The 27,185-nt window shown below is 45.4% G+C and overlaps 1 protein-coding gene across 1 annotated transcript in view; it reads left to right on the top strand.

The window, feature by feature from the left end:
* The window catches only part of LOC107189925 (zinc finger protein 423 homolog), a 76,324-nt gene extending 51,087 nt beyond the window's left edge, over positions 1-25,237 (top strand). The window contains exons 5-11 of the mRNA XM_015578617.1: positions 15,409-15,647; positions 17,812-17,954; positions 21,239-22,976; positions 23,154-23,498; positions 23,601-24,329; positions 24,498-24,722; positions 24,812-25,237. Of these exons, the coding sequence (XP_015434103.1) occupies positions 15,409-15,647; positions 17,812-17,954; positions 21,239-22,976; positions 23,154-23,498; positions 23,601-24,329; positions 24,498-24,722; positions 24,812-25,189 (3,797 nt within the window). The 3' untranslated portion in view covers positions 25,190-25,237. The remainder of the gene's footprint in view (positions 1-15,408; positions 15,648-17,811; positions 17,955-21,238; positions 22,977-23,153; positions 23,499-23,600; positions 24,330-24,497; positions 24,723-24,811) is intronic.
* The last annotated feature ends 1,948 nt before the right edge of the window (positions 25,238-27,185 follow it).

The following is a 27,185-nucleotide window of genomic DNA, read 5'->3' as shown; positions in this document are numbered from 1 at the left end:
CTGGAGTGTTGTCTCTGGTGCTCCACGAACTCGCGAAGTTCCGATATCGCTTCAAACTTTATTGTGGTGTGTGAGCAAATGTACCTGTAGATTGTAGCATGCGAGAGAATACGGTATAGATCGGTGGTAGGAAAGTTTCGTGAGTGGTTTTCAAAAGTGAAGTACGAGTGATATCTGATTATAAATTGTCTGATTATCATTGTAACAAATATTGTAGCATGTTTAATTATTTCACTACTTTTCTGCATCTATAACATCAAACCTCCTAAACTTTAAACTGATTTTTTTCAGTTTCAAAACTACAGTGGAGATAGAACAATTAAGGTACTACAACGATTTTTCTAAGCTCACGTTGCGTCAGTTACACGAAGGTTAAGGGGGCTTATCTCGTGACCCCCCGGTTCGTGGTGCGCAGGTAAGAATTCAAGATCCCTACGGAGTATATACGTACCACGGGCGAAACGAGTCGGAGGTGGCACGAGCGCGCTCGCCCCGGGTTCCACGGGTGTGCCGCCACGGTGCACGTATCCTTACCGGGGCGTATTTGTCCCGGGGACGGTGTGCACGTGACATCTTAATCTCTCCCGGCCCCCTATTCGTCTCTTTTTTCCTCTTAGTCTTCCACCTCCTCCGGCTATCTCTTTATCTTGTTCCCGCGTATCTTTCATCCCTTTCACTCGTGCCTTTTCTTTTCTTTATTTTTTTTCTTATTTATCGCCCGTTTTCCTTTATCCGTTTCTATCGCTGGCGAGGTTCTCCCCTGTCTCCACTCCCTTTTGTTCTCCCGCCTCCCTACCGGTTCGATGCTTATCTCCCAGTCACGAGGTGTTCTTTTCCTTTTTTTTCGCCCTTGCCGCCGTTTCATTCGCTCTTTCGCGATTTTTCGGTTTCCCTCGGATTCTCATTCGCGTTCTCGCGAAACGGTACCGTTGGTTTCTTTTGTCTTTTGCGCACCCCCTTGATGCTTCCCCCACTGGTCTTTACCCCCTTCCCTCTCTTCTCTGTACACCTCGATCATCGTCTTTTTTCTTCTTCCTCACTGCTTTCGCGCGTGTACCTCCTGAATATACACGGACCAATGTATGTACAGAGGACTCCTTAATCTTGGCACCGTGTTTCCCCCGGGGAGATTGTAATCTGAGATTTCGGTCCCAGCGGTGGGCGCCCAGGGGGCACCTCCAGCCACCTAACCAGAGCCCGACTCCTCTCGTTCTTTGCATTCCTCGTTCGACACAATGGAACAGTGAAATTACGAGTATATACCCGTGGTGTTGTTTTGTTCTCTATGACTGATCAGGCTCCGCGGTATCGGCTCGTTTGCAGATGCAAGATTTCACCCTTTGCGCTCCGTGCAGTTTTGGCGACTGTAGGTAGTCTACTCCAGGAATTTTTAGGTAAAACAAACGAAGATAATGTGTTTAGAGTATAGCTGGTAGTTGGGGTAGATCGTTTGTACTTGGCGTGTTAGCCACATTGGTAGTTGGAGCGCAAAGGGTTAATTCTTCGTGCCCCGTTTCGTCGAGAGGAAGGCACAATCCACTGTTAAGGATTGGGGGATGATCTATCGCGTTATCTTGGCCGTAGGGGGGAGAATTGCTGCGGGAATTCGTGTGCACGGTATATGCTCCCGAAGCAACAAGTAGTATCAGGCCGTGACGGTATACATATACCTACCTGCGACATTTAAGTAGACGTGATCGTCTTGTTAACCTTCGACCTCTGCGCACCCCTATGTCGTGAACCTTCTTGCTGTCCTACAAGCGAGACTAGGGAAATCCATCGATTACCTTTCGATACCTCTCGCGATTCCCAATGTATGTATTCCCACGATTGCTTCTATCCACCGTATTAAAGCACAATAATCATATAAATAATTTTATTTATTCAATTAAAATCAAATTCGTTTCGTCGACTTTCTATCCTATAACCTCTATGCCTCGAAAAGTTATTGAGGAAGGGGGTGTTCTGGTTCACCGGAGTTAAATCGAAGCAAGCAAGCAGGTGCTGGTCGCGTGTAGGTACGCGCGAGGGCAGATCCACCGCCGTCAGGTGCTTCTTACCTGCGGCTGCTTGATTTTTTAAGTGCCCGTACACCGCGACGAACGACCCCGAAGAATGAGACAGGTGATCACGAACAGTGGTTTTCGACATACTCCAATGATTCTGAGCGTGTCGCGTGACGGAAGGGCACGCGACTTAATCACGGAGCTAGGTAATTGGAAACAGAAGCTTTCGATTCTTCACCGGCTTCTGGGTGGCGCAGACTTGATCATAGATTTTCGACATACTGTACATAGTATAGGCTACTATTTGTATGTTCGCGAAGAAACGAACATATTATCGAATTGCTGATATGATACCTACAATTTTCAATCGAATCTAGTAAAAGAAAAAAATATGGCGATCCCAAGGTAATACTGGCAGACGTTTTGGTATTCTCGAAGCATCGAGGGCAAAATCAAGACGACGAGTGAACGGTCCGGTGGCCCTTAATGGCGGTTTCGTTGAATCTTCCGGAGGATTCGGGCGGCCCCTCTTTGATACCTTGGGCCCCCCAACGAATTAACGTTCACCTGCCTGACCTCTTCGTGGTTGGGGGAACCAGTACCTTCGGCCGACAAAAACCTCGTGCGGGGTGCGCAGGGTCCTCGCAGGGGAGATCGCGTAAAAAATAAATGAGCTTGGCCCGAATTGCGTCGATATTAAGGGTGAATTCGGGAATCAGTGGCGCGAGACACGAGTAGGAAGTGAAATACGATTACCCCGCTCTTCGACGATTCCTTGTCGGCGACTTTGTATATTTTCTATGCAGACCTAACCCATTGTTCTTTCCGATCGAACAGGTTCCTTTCTTTTTTCTAGTAATAAGCGGTGTAAGGTCCAATTTAATCGAATACTTTGATGCCGAAGTGTTAACCCGCTAACTGCATTTGTTCACTACAGTGACATCCAAACATTAGAAAAAATGAAAAATAAATATTTTTACAAATCTGTTAAGTAGTCTTAAAATGACTATTGTTTCTTGATTCTATAAAAGAAACATTTTTGTACAAGATTTCAAAAAGATGCAGTGAGCGGGTTAAATAAAACGCGGTTTCTTTTTAACGAGGGAGCTAGGTGTTCGACGCGCAGTTTTTAAATACTTTAACAACGGTTATAGTTGCCGAAAAGTTTTATGTTAATAAAAACTGCGTCAAAAGGGTCTCCCTGGACGACGCATCAGCCATTCCCAGAGAGAACATATTTCACTCGATTATCTTGTTTTTGAGACGAAAGGAAGGGTATCTCATTATCAGATCTAACAATGTAATGATTAATACAGTAATTGTAACGCGTAGTTATAAATTAATTTTAGATAATGAATTATTAATATAGTAATCCCAACGTAAGAATATTAATCGAGGAAACAGGGTTCGGTTATTCAAAGACAAAGTAGGAAGCCACAGACCTAATTTCTCCTTGGCCAAAAAAAATTGGTCGGCGGGTGGTCGGGGGCCTCCTTTGTCAAGGGATCGCTACCGGAATTTCAAGTTCCCTGGACGCGACGAAACGGGATAGAGAACTAATTTGTCCGCTGACAAAATCGTTTCGATTCCCCCCGGAGCCTTCCTCCGCTTCGACGCGCCAGGGTTTCGAAACCTGCCAGTCACTTTCGAGGTGTGCCTCCTACAAGGAATCACCGATTCAGCCCAGATTTTTACAGCGCCTATTTAAGAACTATCTTGATCCGTGTTTCGTATGAAGGTGTCTAACGATGGTCTCGCTCAATTTTCCAAATGGTTCTCAAAACTTTCCACGAATTCTTCTTTCCACCGTGGTCACTGTGAACTCGTGTAACAGGACTCGGGGAGTAATTAACGAACGCCATTAGGAGCGGTGACATTAAGCGAAAATGTCGGAGATCGAAGATATCGGCGAGAAAATAGGTCTGTGTGCTGCATATTTCTCTCTCTCGTTACGGGTCATTATAGGCAGGGGCTATTGGGTGTACAAATTAATTTTTCTGAGATATCAAGCTGACGTTCAGTTTTTGCAAGATCAATGTATCTTTTTTTTTAATACTACCTTGTTGTTAATGACCTTGCATTGAGCTTGAAGAAACTCAAGATCACCTTGATATCTGAGGAGAAATAAGATATAAAAAAATCAAATTGTATCCTCCGATGCGTCCCTTAAAATGCTGCATAATTCATTAAAACGTTTTTTGATACATTCAATAAGTAATTAGTGATTTTAGGTAATATTTCTTATTGACTCACCCTGTATATGTATTTTTTGAACTCTCCGTTGGGAGATCGAAACTTTAAGCAACTATCCACGAACGCTAAAAGTACATGCGATACAACTGTAACGACAAAAAGGGTTTATAATATCTTTCAAAGTTATACAGAATTAACGTGTCGAGGACGAGCATTCTCGTTCTCGACCGTTCATTAGGAGTCGTAAAGCCTCCGGGACTAATGGTTCCGCGACTTAAGAAAGGGTGCCAGGGTCTTTCAGCCCCAAGATGGCGGTTGAGATAAACCACGTCGAGGGTGCAACGTCTACCGAGGGTAGCCGCTTCCGGTCTGGACGTTGCTTCCTGACCGTGGCTGAACTTACCCTCGACCGAACCGGAAGTTAGTTACCTCTTCCTAGGTAGATCTATTCAGGTTTAAATTTATCGCAGCGACGTGATATATTTCCGTGATCAAACTGCTTCTGAACGGCTCTTTCTGTCTCTTGGAAAGACCAGCTTGATCGATCCGCGAGAACTAAATTTGTATCGTTTAATTACGAATTCATGGACTGTTAAAATGGTTGGCCGGGATTATTAAAAGAACGATCGTGCGCTGAAACGACTACGTCGGAGCGGAAGTGGCTTGAAAGGGTAACGGCTACCGGTCTGAGCATTTCTCGCCGTTGTTAAGACAGTTTCGAAGAGGTTTATGTTCCTTGACCGGACGTTGCTGTTGTCGCAGGAAGACTACTCACTGGTTACAGCTCGAAATTTACATTTCTTAGTGTCAAGGAAGTCGGCAGAGACGGTAGAAGTATGTGTTTATTATTATTACCATTACTACATACGAAGGAACTTAAAACCGAACATTGAATATTCCTCAAAGGGTACAGTCTCTGGTGGACAAAATTAGGGCCACCCATAATTTTCCAAATTTTTCGCGGTAATCGTAGAATTGAAAGACCAGAACGTAATTAATAATAAATTTTAACAACTACTAAAGTACGTACATATATATTACACGTAATGTCTTATTATTTCTTACCTTTGCCAGGCAATTCTTCTGACACGAATCCCATTGAATCTGGAGTTTACTTGAAACCCTTGTATACAAAAAATTTGGAAAATTATAGGTGTCCCTAATTTTTTGGCCAGGAACTGTGTTGTAAAGGATGAAAACTGGACTAATTTCTGGATATCCGTATGAAATCGAGGCAAACTCGGGATAAGATCGTTATCTTCCCGAAGTCTAATTGTCATGGAATTATCGCCAAAGTATAATCCGTACATCCGGTCGAAGGCGAGACACGACAATTCTCGACTTACTCATTGAATTTCACTGGAACTTATCGCCGCTGGACAAACAGGCCGTGCAAACGCTCCGGATTCTAATCGGTATCGTATCTCGGACGTTCCAGTCGATCGAAGCCCTCGTCGCTTGTGTTACTCAATGAAACAGGATCACGCCGGTTGTTTGCGTATGACGACGCGTCGATTGTACGATCGGCAACACGCTCAAAGTACGTGAAAATTTCCAGACCGCATGACGACGGGTTTCCTCGGACAAAAACGGCCTCTTCTTATCTTCTTCGAACTGTAACTGTTCTGCAAGTGGCCGAGATAAGCCTTTCCTCGGTAAACAGGAAAACGACCAGTCGACCGAATGTGGGTTCGTTCAACGATTACACACAGTCGCGATAGGCCGCCGCCAAAATGAAATCTTTTCCTGTCCAGAACGTAAATAATCGAAGCGTGGTTTGTATCTACTACGACTAGGGTTAAACCGATACCGTTATTTCGTTAATCGAAAGTCTTTATCTAGATAATGAATTTTATCATCTCTGATCCTAACGAAGATATATTTTATTATTGAACCTTTCTTAAGAAAGTAATATAAATGGACGGCAACAATGTATCGATTACTTGTTCCATTCGATATGAGTACTTTCTTTCGATACCGAGCGACGATACTAAAAATACTCGGTATCTACACGAAAGTATCGATTAATTACCTGTATTTACTTGGATCGCTTCATTCCTACGAGTAATAATTACTCGTTGTGTATCGTTATCATCGTCGAACGATTCGTTCGGATTTCACCGATGACACAGAGTCGTGAAAGCGTCGCGAATTCGCAAACGCGGGAGGGAATCGGTCCCTCCGTGAACCACCGTGTCGCGGGATGTTCGCGTGAGAGCGTCTCAATCTAATAAATTCACGAAGAAAACGCTTCGTCGTTCGCGTTCTCACAGGCCTCTTCTCGCGGAATATCGAAGCAATTCCGCCGCCCCGTTTCCGTGTGATCCTCCCGACCGCAAATCGGTACACTAGGAATACCTTTGCCGTTCCGTTCTGCCCGCAAACGGTTTTTCTCTCGCTATCTCGTAAGATCGTCGTCGATTCTTAATTTTTCCGCTGGAATCGTGAAATCCAGTCGTTATCGGTGAATCGCCGATTGGGACACTTTCTTCCAGCGTGGGATTATTCTTACTTCAACCCTTTCTAAGTAGACGTTCTTCGTAATTCACTTTCATTCTTAAAGTACGGGTGAATCTACCTACGATTAATAATTTCTTTTCACGGGTTGAAACTCCCGTTAAATAACATAAACAATAAATTACTGATAGTTACAATTTGGCCCGTACAAATCTAGGTACAATTACGTTTGCATCTGGAGTAAAGTATTCAACTTCATTACTGTAATTATTTGTTTACGTACAAATTCTGTTTATCGGGTCGTTACATTGTTAAATTTGGATCTGTACGGTGAAGTTCTAAACCGAACGAAGTTATATAAATATTCGACGAAGTAGAGAATCAGATCTTCCTGACATTGAACGTGAACGAAAGTGAAGAACTGCATCGATCATGATTGTTCCCTGCAATAGAACGATCGATATATTTTAATTTTCTAATTTAATTGATTTAACAGGAAAACCCATTTGCTACAAAAAGAAATAGCAGTAATTAACAAAATTAACCACAAAAACAAATCCAATTAATACAGACTGTACAAAATAGGAATAAATGTGCTTATTTGAGAGTATTCAGTAATTTCTGTCTAAATGTGCCAAATGACACGTGGAACAAGTCAAAACAAGCATTTAGATTATTGGTTTATCGATTTGTGAATGAAGCAGAGTACATACATACATATACATATACGCGTACCACGAGCAGCAGCTTGTAGGCATGAATGAAATCGCGCGTGCCGCCGCTTCCACGGGTTGCGTGTTCCGTTCGTCTGGTGGGGGTTTCAGGGGGGAGGGAAAAAGGGAACGTGTGTACGCGGCCTAAGCGTGGGTGGCTGAGGCGCACCGATCCCGACGCGATTCACAGTGTTCGTCCCCGGGGCGGACGGAAGCGTACCGCGACGAACGCGTGTGAACGAGCCAAAAGGGAGAGAAACGCGTGCATCGCCGTGGCCCGCGTAGGCGGAGTCGATCGTGACGAAACCGCTGAAGCCCCCGGCACATGCGCCTTATCACGGAGCCACCCACAACGTGCGCTTGCGACCACCGGACCTATCGAATCGAGCGCCAGACTTTTCGAAAATGCGTTTTCTGCTCGACGACAGGACCGACAATGTTCGAATTCTCTCTGAAGATAATTCGCGAAACGTTTCGATCGACACGTGATTAGGAGTAGATTGTTTTCCTGAACTTTGTACATATTTTTTTATTTTATTTCATATATGTATTTTACGAGTAAAAGAAACATTTGAACGCAGTAGACTGTTTTTAGATGATATCTTGTACTTTTATTTATTTTCCTAAACTCGAGAGATCGCAGATATTTCTTTCAAGATTTTCTATAATTCGATCAATTGGGATTTGATTTCGATGCTTACGAGGAGATCAGTTGAAGGTTCGAAGAGCGATTTCGAGTCTCCCCGAACCCGCAAATCCAACGAAACTCTACGGACCATTTACCACGAAAGTTTCGCATAGTTTCGGGCCAAGTTCCGTCCCGTCGTCAGATTTACCGTCGTGACTTTAAAACTATCCGTTAAGAATTTCGAATTCGGTATTTCAATTTAACCCAATTACTTCCTCGGTTTTCCCTGTTTTGTCCTGGAGGACAATTTCTCACTTACCAGGAACTGTACATTAACGACGGTAGAATTGTGTAATTAGCTGCTCCGAAAGGAACTCATTATCGACGGTTAATCCTACGATAATTGTACGATAGTTTGGAGTGTCGAAAGGGTCCGTAGAATCGTCAGACGTGCATGCCCAAGGCGATCTTTAATGGCACACCGGCTCTCCTTTTTTTTTTGTGCCGCGGCTATTATTGCGAGAACCGTCAGTCTATCCTGTGCCACGATTCGGTCCAGTTGTGCGATCGATAAAATCACTGGGCAGAAAGCGTCGAGGACTTAATAAACGCTGTCGAACACCGTGACACACCGGCCGAAACGATGCAGTTCCGAGTAATTAAGACGGCCAGGTGAAATCTCCGTTTCGCTCGTTGCTCGATCAATTATATTCTCCTGGGTGACAGTTTTATCACGAAATCGCTGGAATGTCGACCGAGACTTCTTAAAAAATTTTAGTGTTCTAGTACGTGCACCAACAGATCTAGTGCTTTCTTCCTTCCGAATGGTAGTAATAATAATAACAACAGCAATAACACGAGAGTTCGACATGTGAGTTTAATATTTGTCCCTTCTCCCACCTGCCCATGTGTCATATTCAGTGACACAAGCGTAATTTCCCTGTTTTTCCCTGCTCGCCGATTTTCTCCTCTTCTTTCGGAAAATACCTCTACCGTAAATAATAAGGTAGTAATGTCGCGAATTGCCCTTTACAGAGAGAAACACAGACAACTAAAAATTTAGTCCATTTTTTCATTATGTAGTACCTTTCTTCTGCATAAGCTGGCACGAAATAGTTTTGCTGGCTGGTCACACAGGATTCGAGGCAGAGTACTCTGTATTATGTAGATCGTGGAAACGGGAAGTCGAGGAGAGTAGCTATTTAATGATCGGTAAATAGGCGAGAGGTGGCTGCGTGAATGACGACGGAAACAGAAAACGGGACCACCTAACGTCACCCGATGGCGACGAGATAAATAATCGCGATGGGTGGGCGCGCGATCGCGCCTTTCCGAAACGGGCCCACGGGTTCCTGGGGGCACGCAGCTCGTGGGTCCCCGTAGGGAACCTGGCCGACGGCTCTCTGTTGGCCCCCATAAGGTGGTACAGAGCTCCAGCCGTGTGTGAGTTCTTCTCTTCATCCTCTCGTGTTTTCGAAACTCCCGCCGGTCGCGTATACACCAGCACCTAACCGTGAACACCATTCCCGATTGGGATCCCCGATAGGAACCCCGCTGGCGAACACTTTGGAATGGGGTTTCACGAAAACCTATGCGCTGATGGCGCTTGTTTTCACCGGGCTTTTCTTTTAGGGAACCTGTAACGATCCTGAGAGAGGTGCCAGGGGATGATTTGGTATTTAATAGACACTTTTGGAAAACTGTAGGAAACTTTTGGATTCACTTAAGAAGTACTTCGTTATTTTGAATCGTTTAAACGTGGAAATGCCAATTTTTATGTTTGCAAATGTTTATTTAATTTAACTGTTTCAGGCTTAGGATGACGTGTTTAGATACTGCAGCTTTTCACTGTGTGTTATACGAATGAAATTTTGTCGAACTTTGGTCTAAAGCGAGACGAATGTTGTAGGAAAACTGAGGAATTTTTTCCTCCAGAGAAATAACTTCGCCTCGTCTAGCGCCTTCTGTCACTCTTTCAATGCTCAGAATTATTTTATACGAACGAATACACATTCGTTCACATAAGTCCTTTGGTATACACGTGCAGGACGTGAAATGAAATACTAAATTTTGCCTAATTCCAAAACCAAATTCGCAATTAGGCAAGTAATTCGGTCAACAAAACGTGACAGTCTTTCATGAACAAATTTCCGAGTCACCGTACACAATATCAAAGAAAGAAAACCAGCAAAATTGCATTCGAAAAGTCGTAAGACCCAAAGTAGAACGTATATGTAAAGACGCAAATAAAGTCCGCGGATCGATAGTGGCATTTAACGCTCCGTCTTCCAGAATCGTGCGAAATGAAAAAAAAAAATCAATCTCTGATCGGTTATGGGACTCGTGGTGGGCTTCCGGTAGCTGGAACGGTAACCAGGGGAAGGGGGGATAGTTTGCTCCGGTCGCTCACCTTCGCCTCGAAAGGGCACATAGGTGGATTAGATGGAGAAGGTGGATGAAAGGTTAAATAGGTGCCAGTGGGTAGCCGGAAGGTGGGTGTACTCGTTAGTGTGTGATCCCGCCTACCGTCCAATGCGGTGGCTGGTTTCCCAGGGGACTCCCTAGCCTCTCGGAGCCGGCTTTTGTGGTCCCTTCTCCTTCCCCACACGTACGTACCGTGCTGCGTCGTATACGGGGGCACACTCTTTTCCTTTCAGGAGGACGACTTGGTGTGCCGGTCGGTTTTGTGCATCGTGCGCGCGATAATAGTCACCGTGGGTTCCCCGGTTACTGCGCGGCGGTTTCAAGAGTGGTTCTCTTCGCTCGGCGACCGCACGCTCCGTTCGCTCGCTCACGGTGCGTCAACGTGTCAGTCCTTGCGATCGAACGATCGAGGCCGGATCGATCGTCCTCACGGAGGATCCTGAGACCACGACTGGTCCCGAAAAACGTCTCCATTTCTCGTGTTCCATTAGAGATTCGAACGTCGATCCTTCGACTCGCGGATCGTCGAGGCTGGATAGTGATATCCCGTAGAGATATTAGATCGATCGCGTTTTTTTTTTTTGTGACGTTCCGAGTGAAATAGACGGTTGATGGTACATACTCGATTGTATGGTACGGTATCGATGACTAGGTTCGTTCTCGTAGCGGAACATTTCTGTGACACGAACTGAATTCTGGCTAGTTTCAGTGAATAGTTTCGAATTATACGGTCGGTAGTAAGGTAATCTAGGGGTGGGGTAATGGTGGTGAATCGCGGTGGACATTTATGCTCGACGGGTGCTTGATCGCCGGGAAAAACAGAATGCTGTTCAAGGGGAATAGCTCCAGACTGGAGTTGTTGATAGGGAAGATACAGGCTCACAAGGAACCCTCTCAGGATGAACACCACAAGTCTAAAGGTACAGACGCATTCGTTTACTAGTAAATTGCGTTCTAACGATTTCTGTTTCACGTATGTGAATCTCAAGATATAGTCAATTTCTTTGTACATGTATATACGTATTTTTTTTCCTTCTTCGATTTCAATCTGATTCGAGCAATCGACGGTTCACTATGTGACCGCTGGTAAGAGGAATTTATAATGACGGCTCACATGGTTCGCCGTGCAATAAAATTTTTCAACGGAATTAAATTCGAGGCATCGACGATTACCAACCGATTGCTCGTATTCTAGACCTTCTCGAGAATGTCATCACAAGGAATAATCGATTCGAACTTGCTAAACAGAAACGTATGGTTATCAGTTTTTCTTTTAAACCTTTCGTCGATCGATTTGTTTCGTTTCGATTAAACGTGAAGACGATCTATCCGGATCTATTGATCAGGGGTTGAAGCTATCGATCGACATATCAGAATCGCCAAACAGTCACGGTGATTTTCCGATAAGGAGGTAGTAATGGGCGAAATTTATCGATAGCTTTGTATATCAATATTTGTCTATCGGTATATCGCTAGTGTTTATCGACCTTTTAGAAACTAATACTTACAGGTATCGGTAATTTTTGTCAATATACCGATAATTTTGACAAAAGAAAAGCTGCTGCAGAATAATATTCTCTTGAATATAAGCAGCTTATTTTTTAGTTGGTAAATTGAAAGGATTTTCCTATCGATACTTTTTGAATAATATTTTTCATCTATCGATATTTAACGAGAAAAAATATATGGATATTGGAACCAATATCGCATATCTCTATGAGTGGGTAGGGGGAAGGGGTAGCGCGAGATCGGCTGTAAAAATTTCAGGGGCAGAAGATCATCGTCGTCACCGTCGCGCCATTGGTGGTTTGTAAATCCGCGCAAACCACTGGTGACTGTCGGGAGTTCGCGGTCCGTGCACATAAGTCACAATTAACGAACGCGTTAAGTCGGCCCCCTATTAATAAGCGACGTCGAAGCGTTCCTATAAATAGCGACGGGCACACGAGGTGACAACACATTACGCGTCCACACACGCGATGGGAAGGCCTGTACGGGCCGTTACGCACACGTCCAAAAGACACAAAACACAAATGCAATACGGCTGGCATCGGCAGGTCGCAGAAACAGAGCTGCCAGTGTTAAGTGCGACTATTTTCGCGTCGATGACACATCGCCGCTGATTGGACGGAATCGGATTCTAAATAAAACCCCCCTTTCGAATCCCCCAACGGGCCGTTACGTCGTCCTTGTCCGCCGATGTGTTGCCCCCCTTTTGTTGTCCCGAAGGATTCGGATCCTTTTGTCCAAGATTCGACCAACGCGCGTCACGTCAAGTTTCTCGAAAAACTTCGAGGAATCGTCGAGCAGATTCGGTGTTATTACCGAACGGAGTCGAGGGTGGTCTTATTTTTTAGCGTAATCCTTTCCTCTTGGAGACCATTCGAATGTACACACAATATTTTAACGATGTATACAGAAACATCAAACGTTTTGCTCTGGGGTGAGAACAACGGAAACCATCAGAGATCTCTGGTTAGGGGATGAAATAAGTTCTGTTTTAAAGTCTATAGTTTCCTAGGACGTAGCAAGTAAGTACCCTCACGAGCAAACTCAGTTTACGCTTAGGGGAAAAAGTAGCGTAGGAGAAGAGACTTCTAGCACTTGATAAATTTATATCAAGTAGGTACTGAAAGAATGATTAAATTCAATATTAATTTGGCATAAATTAAGTATTTCCCGACATCAAGTGATAGAAGACTGTTCCTTCCCCTACGCCAGTTTTCCCTCTAACGGAAGCCGAGTTTACACGTCAGTGTACATACGTGATACATCTAGAAAGGTTTTCCATGGGCGGGACAACGTCGATCCTCCTCCGATTCTTCTTGGCAGTCGCGGTCGAATTCCCGATGACGGAGGGGGAGGAGATCAGCTGGGTGCCTTTCGGTAGCTCGGTTTATATTTATTGCGTGCTCACCCGATCCGTCTTGTCTCTCTTTCTCTGAGAAGAGAAGCACGCCGTGAGTCATTCGGTATGCCAATTGGGCGAGTGCCCCGATACGTGTGCGATGCAGGTTGCACAATTGAAGGAACACACACCTGATCGACAGAGGAGCTAGCTCGTGGGGTTATCCGCGATGGAACGCTCCACGGAACTCACGAATCCTTCGATATCTCTGAGATCGTTCTTCTATAAAACAGTCCACTAACCATCCAACAGGATAGACGAAGAAAATCTTGGTCATATTCGAAAACCAAGCAGAACCCAAGAACGTGTTCCCTAAGAGCCAACCGTATCTACCACCTATTCGGAACAGGAACGGTATCTTGAGATTTTCCAAAAAGGAATCGCTCGAATTAGCCCCAGGCGGTCTTGAAGATTTCTACGCGATCTCGAGCTGAAAAGAGGAAAAACGACGGTCAACAGAGGCCCCGTGGGCGGAGGATGCGACCCATTTAAGCGGATCCAAGCCGCCCGTGATCCGATCTCGTTGGGTGTCTCTCGACGGTGTTGGAGCGGCGACGACGACGGGATTCCGCAAAATCTCTTAAATCCCGTGGTGGGTGTCGGATCCAGAGCGTGGACCGGGGCAAATGAGGAAACGGCCAACTAGCCGAGTCATTTCCACCGTTTACCAGGGCCACTTTGCTCTATGCGAGGCCGGTGGGAGTCTCTTCATTCCTGGCAATTATTAATTATTCGACTCGCCTCGTCCGGATGTGCTTGCCGAATTTCGACCACTATTGTAGCTTTTCGCGTGTCACAATATGTGTTACTTGTATACTAAGTTAGTTAATGTAATCACCAACATAAAACGTCCAATCCTTATTCATTGTGATTAAAATCAAAATAGACCAAGTATGCCATACTCGTGTCGAGAAATAATGTTTCTTAAAAAAAGGATAGATTATATTCCCTAGAACCAAAAGTGGTTCATTTTTATTTTAATCACAATATACAAGGATTGAAATTTTTAGGGTGGTTTTGTGTATATTGTAAATCATACGCCAAATTCGGCAACCTTCCCTTATGTCCACCCGAAACACAAAAGAAACTCCGTTCCTTTCACTGTCCTCGGGCCGAAGCAACTTCTAAATTGTAAGCAATCGACCAAAGACTTACCGATACGCGCCCAAGCGTATCATCTTGCGCAACCACTGGACAGAACCGTGTATCGTTCTTGTTGCCCAGAAGAGGCCAGGATCGCTCGAACGATGTTCCCTATCCTAGGGAAGGAAAAGGAGCAACCATTCCACGTTACGACGCAAAAATCGCGACGTACGGTTAACGCGATCTCCACCAGATAGCGGCGGACCGGATGTATACGGATAAAGGGGTAGCAGAACTCGATCCGTGAAATTCCCCTTGCGTGGAATGCCTCTTTCCTCGCTGTTCTCTCCTATCCGCGGGGACCAGTCTTCGAGGATCTCTGTGCTTCTTGACGAGTCCTCGCGGGTTAATGGTACCAGTTTCATCGCGCGTACACTCGTTACGAAAACAATATAAAGGGACGTATGTACATGTGTACAGAACAGAGCGGGACACTGAGGTCAGCCGGAGTCCGTAACGTTCCTACTATGTCGGGTTCGTAAGGTCGCTTATGGAAGAACTGGTCCCTGTTGTTACGACATTTATAAACCTGTTTCGAAAAAAAAAAAAAAGATCCGTCGGGTCCGACGGTCGCGAGCAAACTCTGTTGCGCACGGCATCGATCGTGTTCCACAGAAACTCGACCGAAACAATTAGATACAGTAAATCGTTGATGAGTATTCGAGGGCTACTCGGCACTGAGTGTTCAGACGTCAACCCCATCCATTACGAGGCGTCCCATGTGGAATTAGTCAAGAACCCAGTGGTGGGGGATGACGGTTGAATACTTATAAGGGACGAGTCTTATTATATTTAATACTGGGGAATTAGAAATCTTCGAACACTCATCGATCATTTACCGTAGATATTTGGCACAGGATCCGAGACACTCTGTTTTTCTATCGACCAATGGAGAACGAGGGTTGTGTGAGACATTTTCTTTTTCTGGGATTGCAGAGGCACTTGGTACCGGAAGCTCGTCCTGGCACAGCGAGGATGGCGGAGCGAACTCGCGACGCGGAGGAGAGACACCGTCGTCTTGCGCGACGCCGACGTCGGCCAGTTTCCCGTCGGAACCGGAGGTCGACGCCGACGTCGGTGTGAACGTCGACGGGAACAACGGAACCGCGCCTTATCCATGCCAATTCTGCGATCGCACCTTTCCACGATTGAGTTATCTGAAGAAACACGAACAGGTAATTACTAGCCTTTTTATTCGTGTGTCCGAATTTTACAGTGATTCACGAAAGACTGTCACATTTCGTTGGACAGATCGTTTACCAAACTGCGAATTTTATTTTAATACTACGAAAAATTAATCAGAATGTGGTGATGAATGTAAAGACTATGAAAATATGTACTTAGATGGAATTGCAGAAGAATCTTTTATTATAAAAATTGGAATTAACCATCAATGTATGTCTACGTCGCTTTTTAGTAAAGCAATAAATGTGTAATAGTAAGACAAATTTAGAGGGCGTATATATACCCCTTTCGTAGTCAAAGGGTTAAAAAAATGGCGAAATATTTTTTTTATCTTCTATTTGTTATTCGGGATTTTTTGATCTAGATCATGAATTTGCCCATCTCTGTCAGACATTTATGGACGGTAGTGCGTAGATGATTTAAAGCCTTTGCGTCGCTCCGTTATTATTTTGCAAGGAGCGCTTCACCTTGTACGAATTATGTATTCGGGTAATCCGCTCGATTCCTAGGCAAACCTGCCTTTAAAACTCTTCCGAGAGAGAAGTTGTTCGAGAAGGCGTGGTGGACGCGTGGCCAATTCGAATTTTTCTTCCGTTTTGCATGGCGGTGGCATTAGAGGCTCTCGGTCTTCCGCGTCCCCGAGCCGACGTCTACCCGGGTGGAGGGGTCATCTTCGGGTCAGAATCTGTACCGTGGCCCATAACAGGTTGTACCGGTCAGGTAGTTCGTCCAGGTGGTTCGCCCGCTTCGGGGTTCCTCTCTCGACTTTTCAACCTCGATTAAAGCCGCTTCCACCATACGCGGCACGAATCGCAATTCCAGCTTAGAGATACGACCTCGATAACGGAGATAAATAATTTCGTTCAACCTTTTTCGGTACGAGGACACCAAAGCGAACGGAACGTTGCTCCTGACGGTCGAGGAGTCGATCCGTTGATGTGCCTGCTACGGCCATCGTTTTGTGAAACGTAATCAAAAAATTCTATTTCTATGTATACCATGCATCATTTATTAACATCAAAAACATCAATATCGTCGCCCGTGTTCTGAATTGCTCTAACTCTATTTTCGTCAAAAAAATTTAATCGAATTGATCTACGTGCGTCTCATTGGTCCGATGAATACAAATTCACCGTAATATAAAGCAAATGCAACCTAGAAACTAACATTCTTTTAAGTCAAGTCGTTCAACCATGAATCTGAAAAAAAAGAAAAGATAGAACCTTGGCTCTCTGCGTTCCGTTGAAATCTGTTAATCGTATCGAGTCTCTGTCGCGATCTCTTGATCCCCCTCGTACGATCGACAGGAATCGGAAGAAGTTTTCCTCATCGCTTTCACCGAGAAGTTTTTCCCGCGAGGCTTCCTTCCGGGGCGGTGTCATGGCAAAAGCAGAGGAGATCGCTTCGCCCTTCCGTCCGGATTGTCTCTTCAAAGGAGCCGACGAAACGGCTCGAAAGTCGTACGTGCCGAGCCTACTCCACCGCGGGACGGACACACACCGACTCGAAAAGAGAGCATCGCGTCGTCCCGCTAGGGGAAACAAAGACGAGGAAAATAAAAAAAAAACTGGACAGAGAGAATGACCCGACCCGTTCGCGATCATATCGGTCACACCGATCTACCTGGGTGACAACCACCGGAGGAACATCTTTCTGGCGAGAAGTTTCTTGCCCGTCGATTCCCCCCACACCTCTGCCCCTCTTTCTTCTTCACGAACCACCACTGGTATATGAGCTATTCCACGTCAAAACGCAGAGAATTATGGTCGCAGTGACCGATTTTTGAAAAATTTAAAACATTTCTCGATAACCACGAGAAAAATGAACTTTGTTAAATTTTAGCTTTCAATCTTGCACCGTTTCCAAGATATTTAATGTTAAAGTGAGAAAAAATTGGACGAAATCTGCCGACACTACATCACTTGAAGAAATCGCAATATTTTGCTTAGGAGAAAGCATTTTTTTAGTCTTAAAAATAACCAATATATTGCGATTGAAGCGATTTCGTCCAGTTTTTCAATACTTGAACATTAAAAATGATTTATAAAGGTGTGTGCAGTAGAGTGTGTGGATCACCTGAAACAATATATCGAAGTGACAGCAACTACATTACAATTTCATCGACGATGATCGGATGTCTTCTTATCGTTTCAGAGTCACGGCGATCAGATGCCCTACCGGTGCAGCTGGTGCGCGAGACTATTCAAGCACAAGCGCAGCAGAGATCGACACGTGAAGCTCCACACGGGAGATCGAAGATACCGGTGCACGCACTGCGAGGCTGCTTTCTCAAGGAGGTAAGCCAGGAAACCTTTAACCTTTTAACGCCCAGACCCTTAAATGGTTATTTCAAAATTATGTGACCATCATATATATGTTTTGTCTTGTTATTATGCTGTTGAAAATATCGGTATTAAACCAACCTATTTTCCTACTTTTATCAAATTTATGTTTAGCCATTTAACTTCCAAACACCTCTTTCAGGGAAAAAATTATTTCTCGCGATTAGTTAACCCGGTCACTGCATCTTTTAGGTGTCTTGAACAAGAATTTTTTCTTCCATGAAATCAAGAACCAGTAGTCATTTTAAGACTATTCAAAACATTCGTTTCCCTCGAAATATTCATTTCCTAGATCTGACGCATACGTCACACTGGGTGTTGAAGGGTTAACTCAGAGAACACCTCGGTCCCGCGATGACAGTAAATATCGAACCATCGTATACCGATTTTCCTTGCTCCATAACACCGGAGAATCCGATTTTGGGAAGAATGAATCATCCCACAGGTTCTGAAAGAGAGTGGTCAGTCAGGGGGCGGGGGGTGGGGGCAAAAGCCGGAAAGTGGAAAGAAAACAGAGGGCCCCGATATTCCGGGGGACCACCGATCCGGGGCGGTTGACAAATGAATAATGATCGTGCGACGACCGCGGACCCGGCTGGCATTAGTCAAGCTTACTTCTCTCACGTGTGAGACTCTTTTCTTTTCGTTCCACCGCCTCCCCAACGATTTCTCGACGACCTCTTTTCCTATCTTTATTTCTCCCCCTTTCGCGCGCGCATTGACTCGTCCGTATTGAAATGCTAAGCTGGTTCCCGCCGCAAGGGTGGTGGCGAACCGAACCGCCGCATCTTTTTCGTCTTCGAGCTGTGTTCCTTCGCACACACGGTCTCTTCGAGACATGGCACACACAGCCACGAGACACGGAGTGAATACGCGCAAGCGAGAAAAAGAGAGGCTCTCTGCGCCTCGCCTCGAGTCCAGGTGAGCGGACAGGTAGGCGCATAGGTGTTACGGGACAACAGGTAGAACATTAGTCAAGTGCCTCGTTCCCGGCTCTCTTCCGACCGTGCCTCGCGCGATTACGTCGCGCTTACGACCCCTTCGGGGGATTAGAAACCGGGACTCTCTCTCGACACACGAAAATCGCCCGATGAATACTCCTTGTAACCCACTGGACGCGAGTAGACAATTTTATCGTCGATCGTCTGCATAGATTTTTACTCGACTTGTGCCTTTTCTTTTCTAACCCTTTCAGACCTGAATTTTCTTTTAAGAGTGAAAAATATATTAGATTACATAGTTTAATTCAGTGGACTGTTTTAATATTTTGTTTTGAAAAAATGTTTTTATGTTCTTACGCTGGACCTAGTAAAATTATTTAGAACAGAACAAACGAAGGTGCCCACACTAGGTGGTAGACCTTGCAGTTAGTGTGACACTGTTTCGTATCCCAGAATTTTCTTGTTAGCACTAGAAGACGAGATAGAGAAAGGAGGTGGTAGAAATCGGGATTTCCCGAACGTCGCGAGACTGGAAGTCAAAGTTCTAACAGAGACTTTCGGCTGTCAGCCATTATTACAATCGCGTTGCCTGATCTTCACGCCACACGTCTCTATTCGTTCACTCCCACCTTGACAGTCGGCTTGGGTGACCCAACAAACGGGTGAAAACCCCCGTGGTTCTCGCATAGATCCCCGTAGCCACGGGGGATCTCGGTGCGCGGCGATGGAGATCGTCGGCGATCGATCGGCCCTGCTCTCGGTTCTTCTTTAGTGTCGTTCGCCACGGAAAGACAGAGGAAAAATTCCATGTATCTAAAGCCAATATGTATTGCGTTTGTTTAAACGACAGCACCTCACCTTTTATCTGGTACAATAAAATTGTAAGTTGTACAGATTACCACGAACTTCATAATAATGATAATAATTATTATTGTTATTGGAAATTTAAATTTATGAAATTGTACTTATGTACTTTACATGCTGATTAATTTTTGTTACAGTAATATAGATTTTATGTTTTCAAAATAAAATCTATACGTTGTAAAACGTAATTTTCATGTGACCAATATTCAATAATATTATTATCATTTGAAATTCGACTTTAATAGTTAGAAAATCTCTCAAGTATTCATTCATTGGTGCGTCGACACTAAATAAAGTTTCGGTCGAGAGCAGGAGGGCCACGAAACTGGGAGAACCCGCGAAAGTGAGAGAGTGACCGAAAGAAAGAGGCTGGCTGGGTGGAGCTCTTCTGGTCCATTTATTTCTATTTCCTCTCTTCCTGGCCCCTAGCATCGGCGCTCCACCCCTCACGGGGGATAATGACTGGCCATTTTTTTCATTCACAAAACACTCCGCCACGATTACCGTGACTGCCAGTTGATGGATTTACCCACGGAGTCATGCTCCAGAGGGCTCGTGTCGTCGCCGTGAAAGTGGAGCTGCAAGACAATTAAGGAAAAACTAAAACCAATACGAATGTTTCGGGCATTTCCTTCCCAGTTGCGTTGAATTTCCCCCTCCCTTATTTTCGCCCTGGATGGACGACACACGGAAACCGATACACGGTTCGGCTGATAGGAGGCGGGGTCTCCACCGGCCAGCCGATAATTCTGGCATATGAATTATTCAGTCGTAAAGTGCAAGAGCAGATTCGCTGGCCGTCCGTCTTCGTTTCTGGAAGTCGAGACACTGACCAGTCGGACCGCAACCTGCGCGACCTCGCCTTATAACGGATTTAGTTTTCCACCGACCGGAATGAATAATTCGTTCGTCCGTGATACGGCCCCCGTGAAAATTGTTGACCTCATCGTTCGTATCGCTTTTCCCGTCGGCACTCTTTATTTTTGGCCACGCGAGAATCTGACAGATTCCCGTGATTTCCGCCCTCCACCCTCTCTAGCTTTCATTTCGCCCCGTCCGTCGCGATTCGTCGACGATTTAGCGATCGGGGAAAAAGGGTGACCCGAAACGGACGACTTGTTTCTAATCATCGGATTTTCCTTCGTCCACGTTGACACGCAGATTTCTCCTTTTTCCAGTGGAAATTTAGTGCCACCTCTGCTCGTATACATCTTCATGTACGCCTATATGTATACACACTTTTTGTACGTTTTTCTTGTATAAACTTATGCTACCTTATATTAATACATATATTAATGTACACTAATGGATTTATCCCATTTATTGAATAAACAATAACGCCACAAATTATTCGATCTTCCCTTTAAACATCGATAAAAAAATGTCAGTGTTCCATCGAGTCGGCGTTAAGAGAAGAATAATCTGTGCTTTCAGCGATCACCTGAAGATCCACATGAAGACTCACGACACCCAGAAACCGTACCAGTGCACGGCCTGCTCGAGGGGATACAACACAGCGGCTGCGTTAACGTCGCACATGCAGTCCCACAAGAAACACCATCAGTCCCACGGACCGACGAAGCACCAGGACATGGACCACGGCAGACGAAGCGTGTCCTCTCATAGCACGTCGTCACCGCCAGTCCCGAGTTCCCCGTCGCCGTCCTTGAATCTAGTACTGAATCCAAAAGCCGGACTGAAAAGTTGTCACGGCAGCGCGTCCAGTACGCCGATTCTTCTGACCTCGCCTTTGAAACTGGCTTGCATGTACTGCACAAGAGACTCGTTCAGTTGTATGCAACAACTGCAGATGCACGTGCACACGATGCACCAGGCGATTCTGAGCGGCGAAACGATGGCGATACCTCCGTCGCCCAGCAGGAGCGGCGATCAGCTCGTCTATCAGCGGGACAAAGCTTCGTTGGATCGATCCGAAGGATCGTCGAAGGATCACGAGAGGAAGTACCAAGAGGAATCGGAACGATCGACGGAGAAGGATCGCTACGAGCCTGCGTTCACCTGTAACCAATGCACCATGAAGTTCTCCGGATTGGGCTCGCTACGGGACCACCTGGTCTCGATCCATCGAACCGACGGTTTCGAGTCTGCGCTGATGATGTGCCCGCTCTGCGGAATTCCGTGCGCTTCCGCGGCCGCGTACGCGGAGCACTATGTCCTACAACATTGCGAGAATCGTCGAATAGGTCCCGTGGACGGTACCGAGTACGGAGACCCGAAGATCAACGGGAGTTACGGCGGGGACCGAAAGATCTCGAGGAGCCAGAAGACCCGAGAATCGATCTCCGAGCCGGCCGATCTCACCAGCAAACATTCCAGACCCACCGAAAGCAGCTACACCGCGGGAACTCTGCTCTGCGGCCAGTGCGGCGCCGCTCTGAAGGATTTCGAATCGTTCAGGGAGCATCTAGCCAGGCATCTCCAAGCGAATCACAGGCAAGACGTTGTCAGGCATCCGTGTCCGAAGTGCGACGCCACGTTCCAGGATCGAGAAGACATGCTGGTGCATCTGACCAAGCATTATCTCGGTCAGATCAGCAAAGAGTACGCCTGCGGGGCCTGCAAGAAGCTCTACCCTCATCCAGATCTCCTCCAGAGGCATCTACTCGACAGCCACGCCCATCATTTGTACAGGTGCGCGTTATGCAGGGACACGTTCGACTCGAGGGTCGCGATACAGGTTCATTTCGCCGTGAAACACAGCCAGGAGTGCAGGATCTATCGGTGCAACGCGTGTACCGTTCCCAACAACGAGAACTCGCCGGGAAACGCGCCGGCCGGCGAGGGCAGAAGTTTCTTCAGAAGCGAATCCGAAATGGCGAACCATGTCAGAAACGTCCACGCGCCTCCCACAGTGTCGAACAGCAGCCCCGTGGCCAGAAGTCCAGCGTCCACGCCCGGTGTTACTGGAAACACACCGCCGAGATGCGTTTTCTGCGGGATCTGCTGTAATTCCGAACTGGAACTGCAACTTCATCTGGCTAGCCATTCGACAAGCTTGTACAGGTGTCCGATTTGCAGGGAGGGCTTCGCTGTTGAATTCTTGCTCGACAGACACATGGCCCAGGCGCATCATTCCAACGATCATCGGAGTGTTAGAAGCGCTTCCAGGGAAAACGGACGGATCGGGAGACCCCCTAGGACTCTAGAGGAGGTGGGTATTCGAATGCAGTAAATCATGGATGAGCGTTCGAAGCCTCTCCGTCACTGAATATTAATCCTTCGAACACTCATCGAAGATTTACTGCACTTCGATGCTTTAACCCTTTCAAACCCTTCACCGTAAGAGTCTTCTTCGTAGAGTAACGCGTCTGTCTTCCTTTCTCTTCAGCCAAAGTCTCAGAAAAGAGGTCGTTCTCCAGCCTCCAGCAACAACAACTCCCTAAATCAACGGGACAACAACAATAAACGACCGAACTACACCAGTACAGGAGGGCAACAGCAATGCGAGCTGTGCGAGACAGGCGAATTCGCGAACGAAGCGGAACTCCAGGCCCACAAGAAGCTCGCTCATACTCCAGCGAAGCTTCAGAACAAATCCTTGTCGAACCTGAGCATGAGCTGCGCGTATTGCGGCGAGGTGTGTCGCTCGAGAACCGAATTGGAGTCCCACACGAGGATTCAGCACGCGTCGAACGAGCCTGGTGGACGTCACAAGTGCAACATCTGCGACGAGGTGCGTCTAGGGATAAACTTTTAATCGATATTAAAAGTACTCGGTATCTACACGAATGTATCGATTATTTACTTGTATTTACTTGGACCGGTTCATCCCTAGGTGTGTCCATCCGGTGCAACACTGGCCGAGCACAAGCTGCAGAAGCATTGCAAGATCCAGTTGAGCGACACGTGTGTCGTCTGTCGCGGAAACTTGTCGTCCGAGGGCCAGTTCCTCGAGCACGTCCAAAGACACAGTCTCGAGACGGTGGATCCCCAACAAAGACTGGACGGTTCTCTGCCTCATCTGCCCGCGGCCTGTGTCGTCTGCAGGCAGACGTTGATCAGCGACTTGGAGTGTCGTCTCCACGCCAGGCATCATCTAAGAGCTTCCACGGGCGCCCAGAACGCAGGTTCTAGTCCCAGTCCTAATCAAAAGAGTCAGAGTCCCGGTTGCTGTCTCTGTCTCAGAGATTATTCGGCCGATGACTTTGTCAGTCTACCACCGAGCCACGTCAGTAGCGGAGGACAATCCCTCAGGGTTTGCAAGTCTTGTTACGTTCGTCATTCGCAAGGTCTGCCTATCCTGAACTCGCCGTACGAGCATGCGAGAGGGAAAAGCGACAGGGGATGGGTCTCTGGTGGTAAAGAGTCCCAGTGGACCGGGCCCAGATGGGACTCCGAGAGAGTGTTCAAAGCAGAGGATAGGACAGACGAAGCGAGCGATAACAAGAGGTGTCAGGATTGTGGGGTGAAGTTCGAGGACCCTGAAGAGATGGAGAAACACAGGCTCGCGGAACACGAGAAGGTCGGAGCTGGATCGAATACGTACACCTGTATACAGTGTCAGGTAACGGGGAATATTTTTCGAAGGCATCGAGGATCGTTTAAAATTTTACACGTGAGAATTTATATGTCCGATAATCGTGTTTGTGCTCACCGATGAAACTGTATGTTCGTTATTAGCCCTCGATTTGTATCTGTATGATTTTTATCGAAAATTTACTGTCTCCCTCAGATGTCCTTCCCGTCGGAAGCAAAGATACAGCAGCACGTGAGAAAGGAACACCTAGAGGCCACGGGGAAGTCCTCTGTCGATGCATTGCGATGCCACCTGTGTCTTTACGAAGCCAGCAGTCCCCTGCAATTGCAGAGCCATTTGATAGAGCACACGTTCGCCGGGTGTGCTGCTCTCAGCTGTTACATATGCCAGTCCCTTTTCACCGCGCCTATTGGTCTTCAGGTGCTGCCTTATAAAAATTCTAAAAAACAAAAAAAAAGAAAATTCTCCCGGATGATCTTCGTCGACTGAACTTTAACAAATTTTTACAGAATCACATGCTGCAAGAACACGGCCTAGGCGCCCGTCCCTATGACTGCTCCAAGTGCACTCTCAAGTTCTTCTTCAGAGCCGAGCTGGACCACCACGTGCTGACGTTCCACCGACCTGGTGAGATCTCGCCGCCTCACGAGGGTGTTCCGAATGTAACAGAAACGAAAGCAACGGATTCTGAAAAGCAAAACTGCGAAGGCGTTGGGGTCACGGTGAAAGAGGAAATGTTACCAGACGTATGCGAAGAGGAGGAGGAAATCAATGTCGACGAACAGATGGAACACGACGAGACAGACAAGGATGTTGAAGCGAAACAACAATTGAAAACCGAAATCGACGTGGACGAAACTGTCCTTCCCGAGAAGACGGAATCGTGACTCCCTTGAAGAGAGGGTATCCGGAATTATTACTTCGGGAAGCTTGATCGGATAGTATTTGAGCCTCTGTGAGGTTACCTTTGTGGATAAATCGGATGAACGAATATACCATCTGTATTAGAAATCATCGAACAGGTACTTGAAGTAACGAACAAAAATAGTCGACGAATAAGAGAATGAAAAAAAATCTCGTTTTTAGAGGTAAATTTTTTAAGATAACTTTAATGGAGTCTAATGGCGATCGAATGATTTTACGTGTTGAGTGCTGTTTGAAGAGTACCAAGATGAATGTAAGTTTTCTTGAAGTTGAAACTGTTTTGCTCTCTCACTGATCGTTTCTTACCGTAACGAAATATATTTAAAGTTCTGTGGATGTACCGTTTCCATGGACTGCAGGTTATTGTTTCGCGTGAATTTTTTTATGCATAGTGTTATTCCAATAAAATCAATGGAAATCAAAGGATCGTAGACACGGAAGAACAACGATATTGAAAGCCGGAATTCTATCAAAACCTAGATTGCAAAATCATTTAGAAAGATTTTTAAACTTCGTTTTCGTCACCAATCTTATTGTAGAAGTTGATCTTCGAGCTCTACACGATACTTTTGATTCTGTTCCAAATCCTAGGTATAAGTTGCCGCGTTGGAATTTCGTTGTTCCGTTGATTGCACAAAACGTTAAAAGGAAGGTGTCACGATTATTTTAAAAAGATAATTTTAATCTTTGAACTTTCCATTATAAATAGTGTGCCCTGGAACGTTCAAATGACTCGATGAACACTTAAAATAATTAATTATTCGGGATTAACAAAGAGCAATTTAAAAGTTACCGTTATATTATAGGGTGTTTGTTTTGTTATTTCGATTAGTGTGATCAATATGAAGCACATTTATTTCATTTACATCGATTGTTAACATTATTGTGTGATGTACGATCATATTTTATTCGTTTGAAGTGACGACGGGCGATTTTGCTCGAACGAGTTTGTAACATAAGAAACGTGTTGTTATTTCTTATTGAGAGAACAAGGCGAGCATCCCGGATGGCTGCGATTCTGTAAATACGTTGAATAGTATTAGAAACTATTATTCATCGTTTGATCGATACATCGGTACCGTAATCAGTAAGTATTTAAAGGAAGCAGATGCAATAACCTGTCCACTAGGCTTAGCGATACGATAAAATAGTTCATTACGAAATAAATTATTGTTTTAAATCACCGAACTTTATTAGAAGAACTTTTCCCTCTCCATTGTATAACTAGAAGCGTTTAGAATCGACCAACAGCTCAGTTATCAATGGCTAGAAAGGTAAGTAACCAATAAGGGTCATTCGCCCTGAGGAAGTTGGAGTGATAAGACGCAAAGTGAATTCACTTCCGCCAAATGTACGCGATCATTACTTCTCACATCAAATCATTTCTACCAATTATTAGTTTTTACTTCGTTGTCATTAGTTTTCCTTCGTTATCACTAGTTGTCAGTAATTAGTGGTTAGTGGGTGTTGGTGATTAAGAGACCATCAAATCTACTAACCACCGTCCAGTAACTACTAAATCTACTAACCACAATCTCGTAAATAAAGAAAATCTACTAACCACCGTCCAGTAACTACTAAATCTACTAACCATCGTCTCGTAAATAAAGAAAATCTACTAACCACCGTCCAGAAACTACTAAATCTACTAACCACCATCTCGTAAATAAAGAAAATCTACTAACCACTAACACACAGTAACTACTGGACGGTGGTTAGTAGATTTTCTTTATTTACGAGACGGTGGTTAGTAGATTTAGTAGTTACTGGACGGTGGTTAGTAGATTTTCTTTATTTACGAGATGGTGGTTAGTAGATTTAGCAGTTACTGGACGGTGGTTAGTAGATTTTCTATATTTACGAGATGGTGGTTAGTAGATTTTGCAGTTACTGGACGGTGGTTAGTAGATTTTCTATATTTACGAGATGGTGGTTAGTAGATTTTCTTTATTTACGAGA

This window comes from Dufourea novaeangliae, unplaced genomic scaffold, assembly GCF_001272555.1.
Source record: "Dufourea novaeangliae isolate 0120121106 unplaced genomic scaffold, ASM127255v1 scaffold175, whole genome shotgun sequence".
Classification (NCBI taxonomy): Eukaryota; Metazoa; Arthropoda; class Insecta; order Hymenoptera; family Halictidae; genus Dufourea; species Dufourea novaeangliae.
This window is presented reverse-complemented; position numbering and strand designations above follow the sequence as displayed.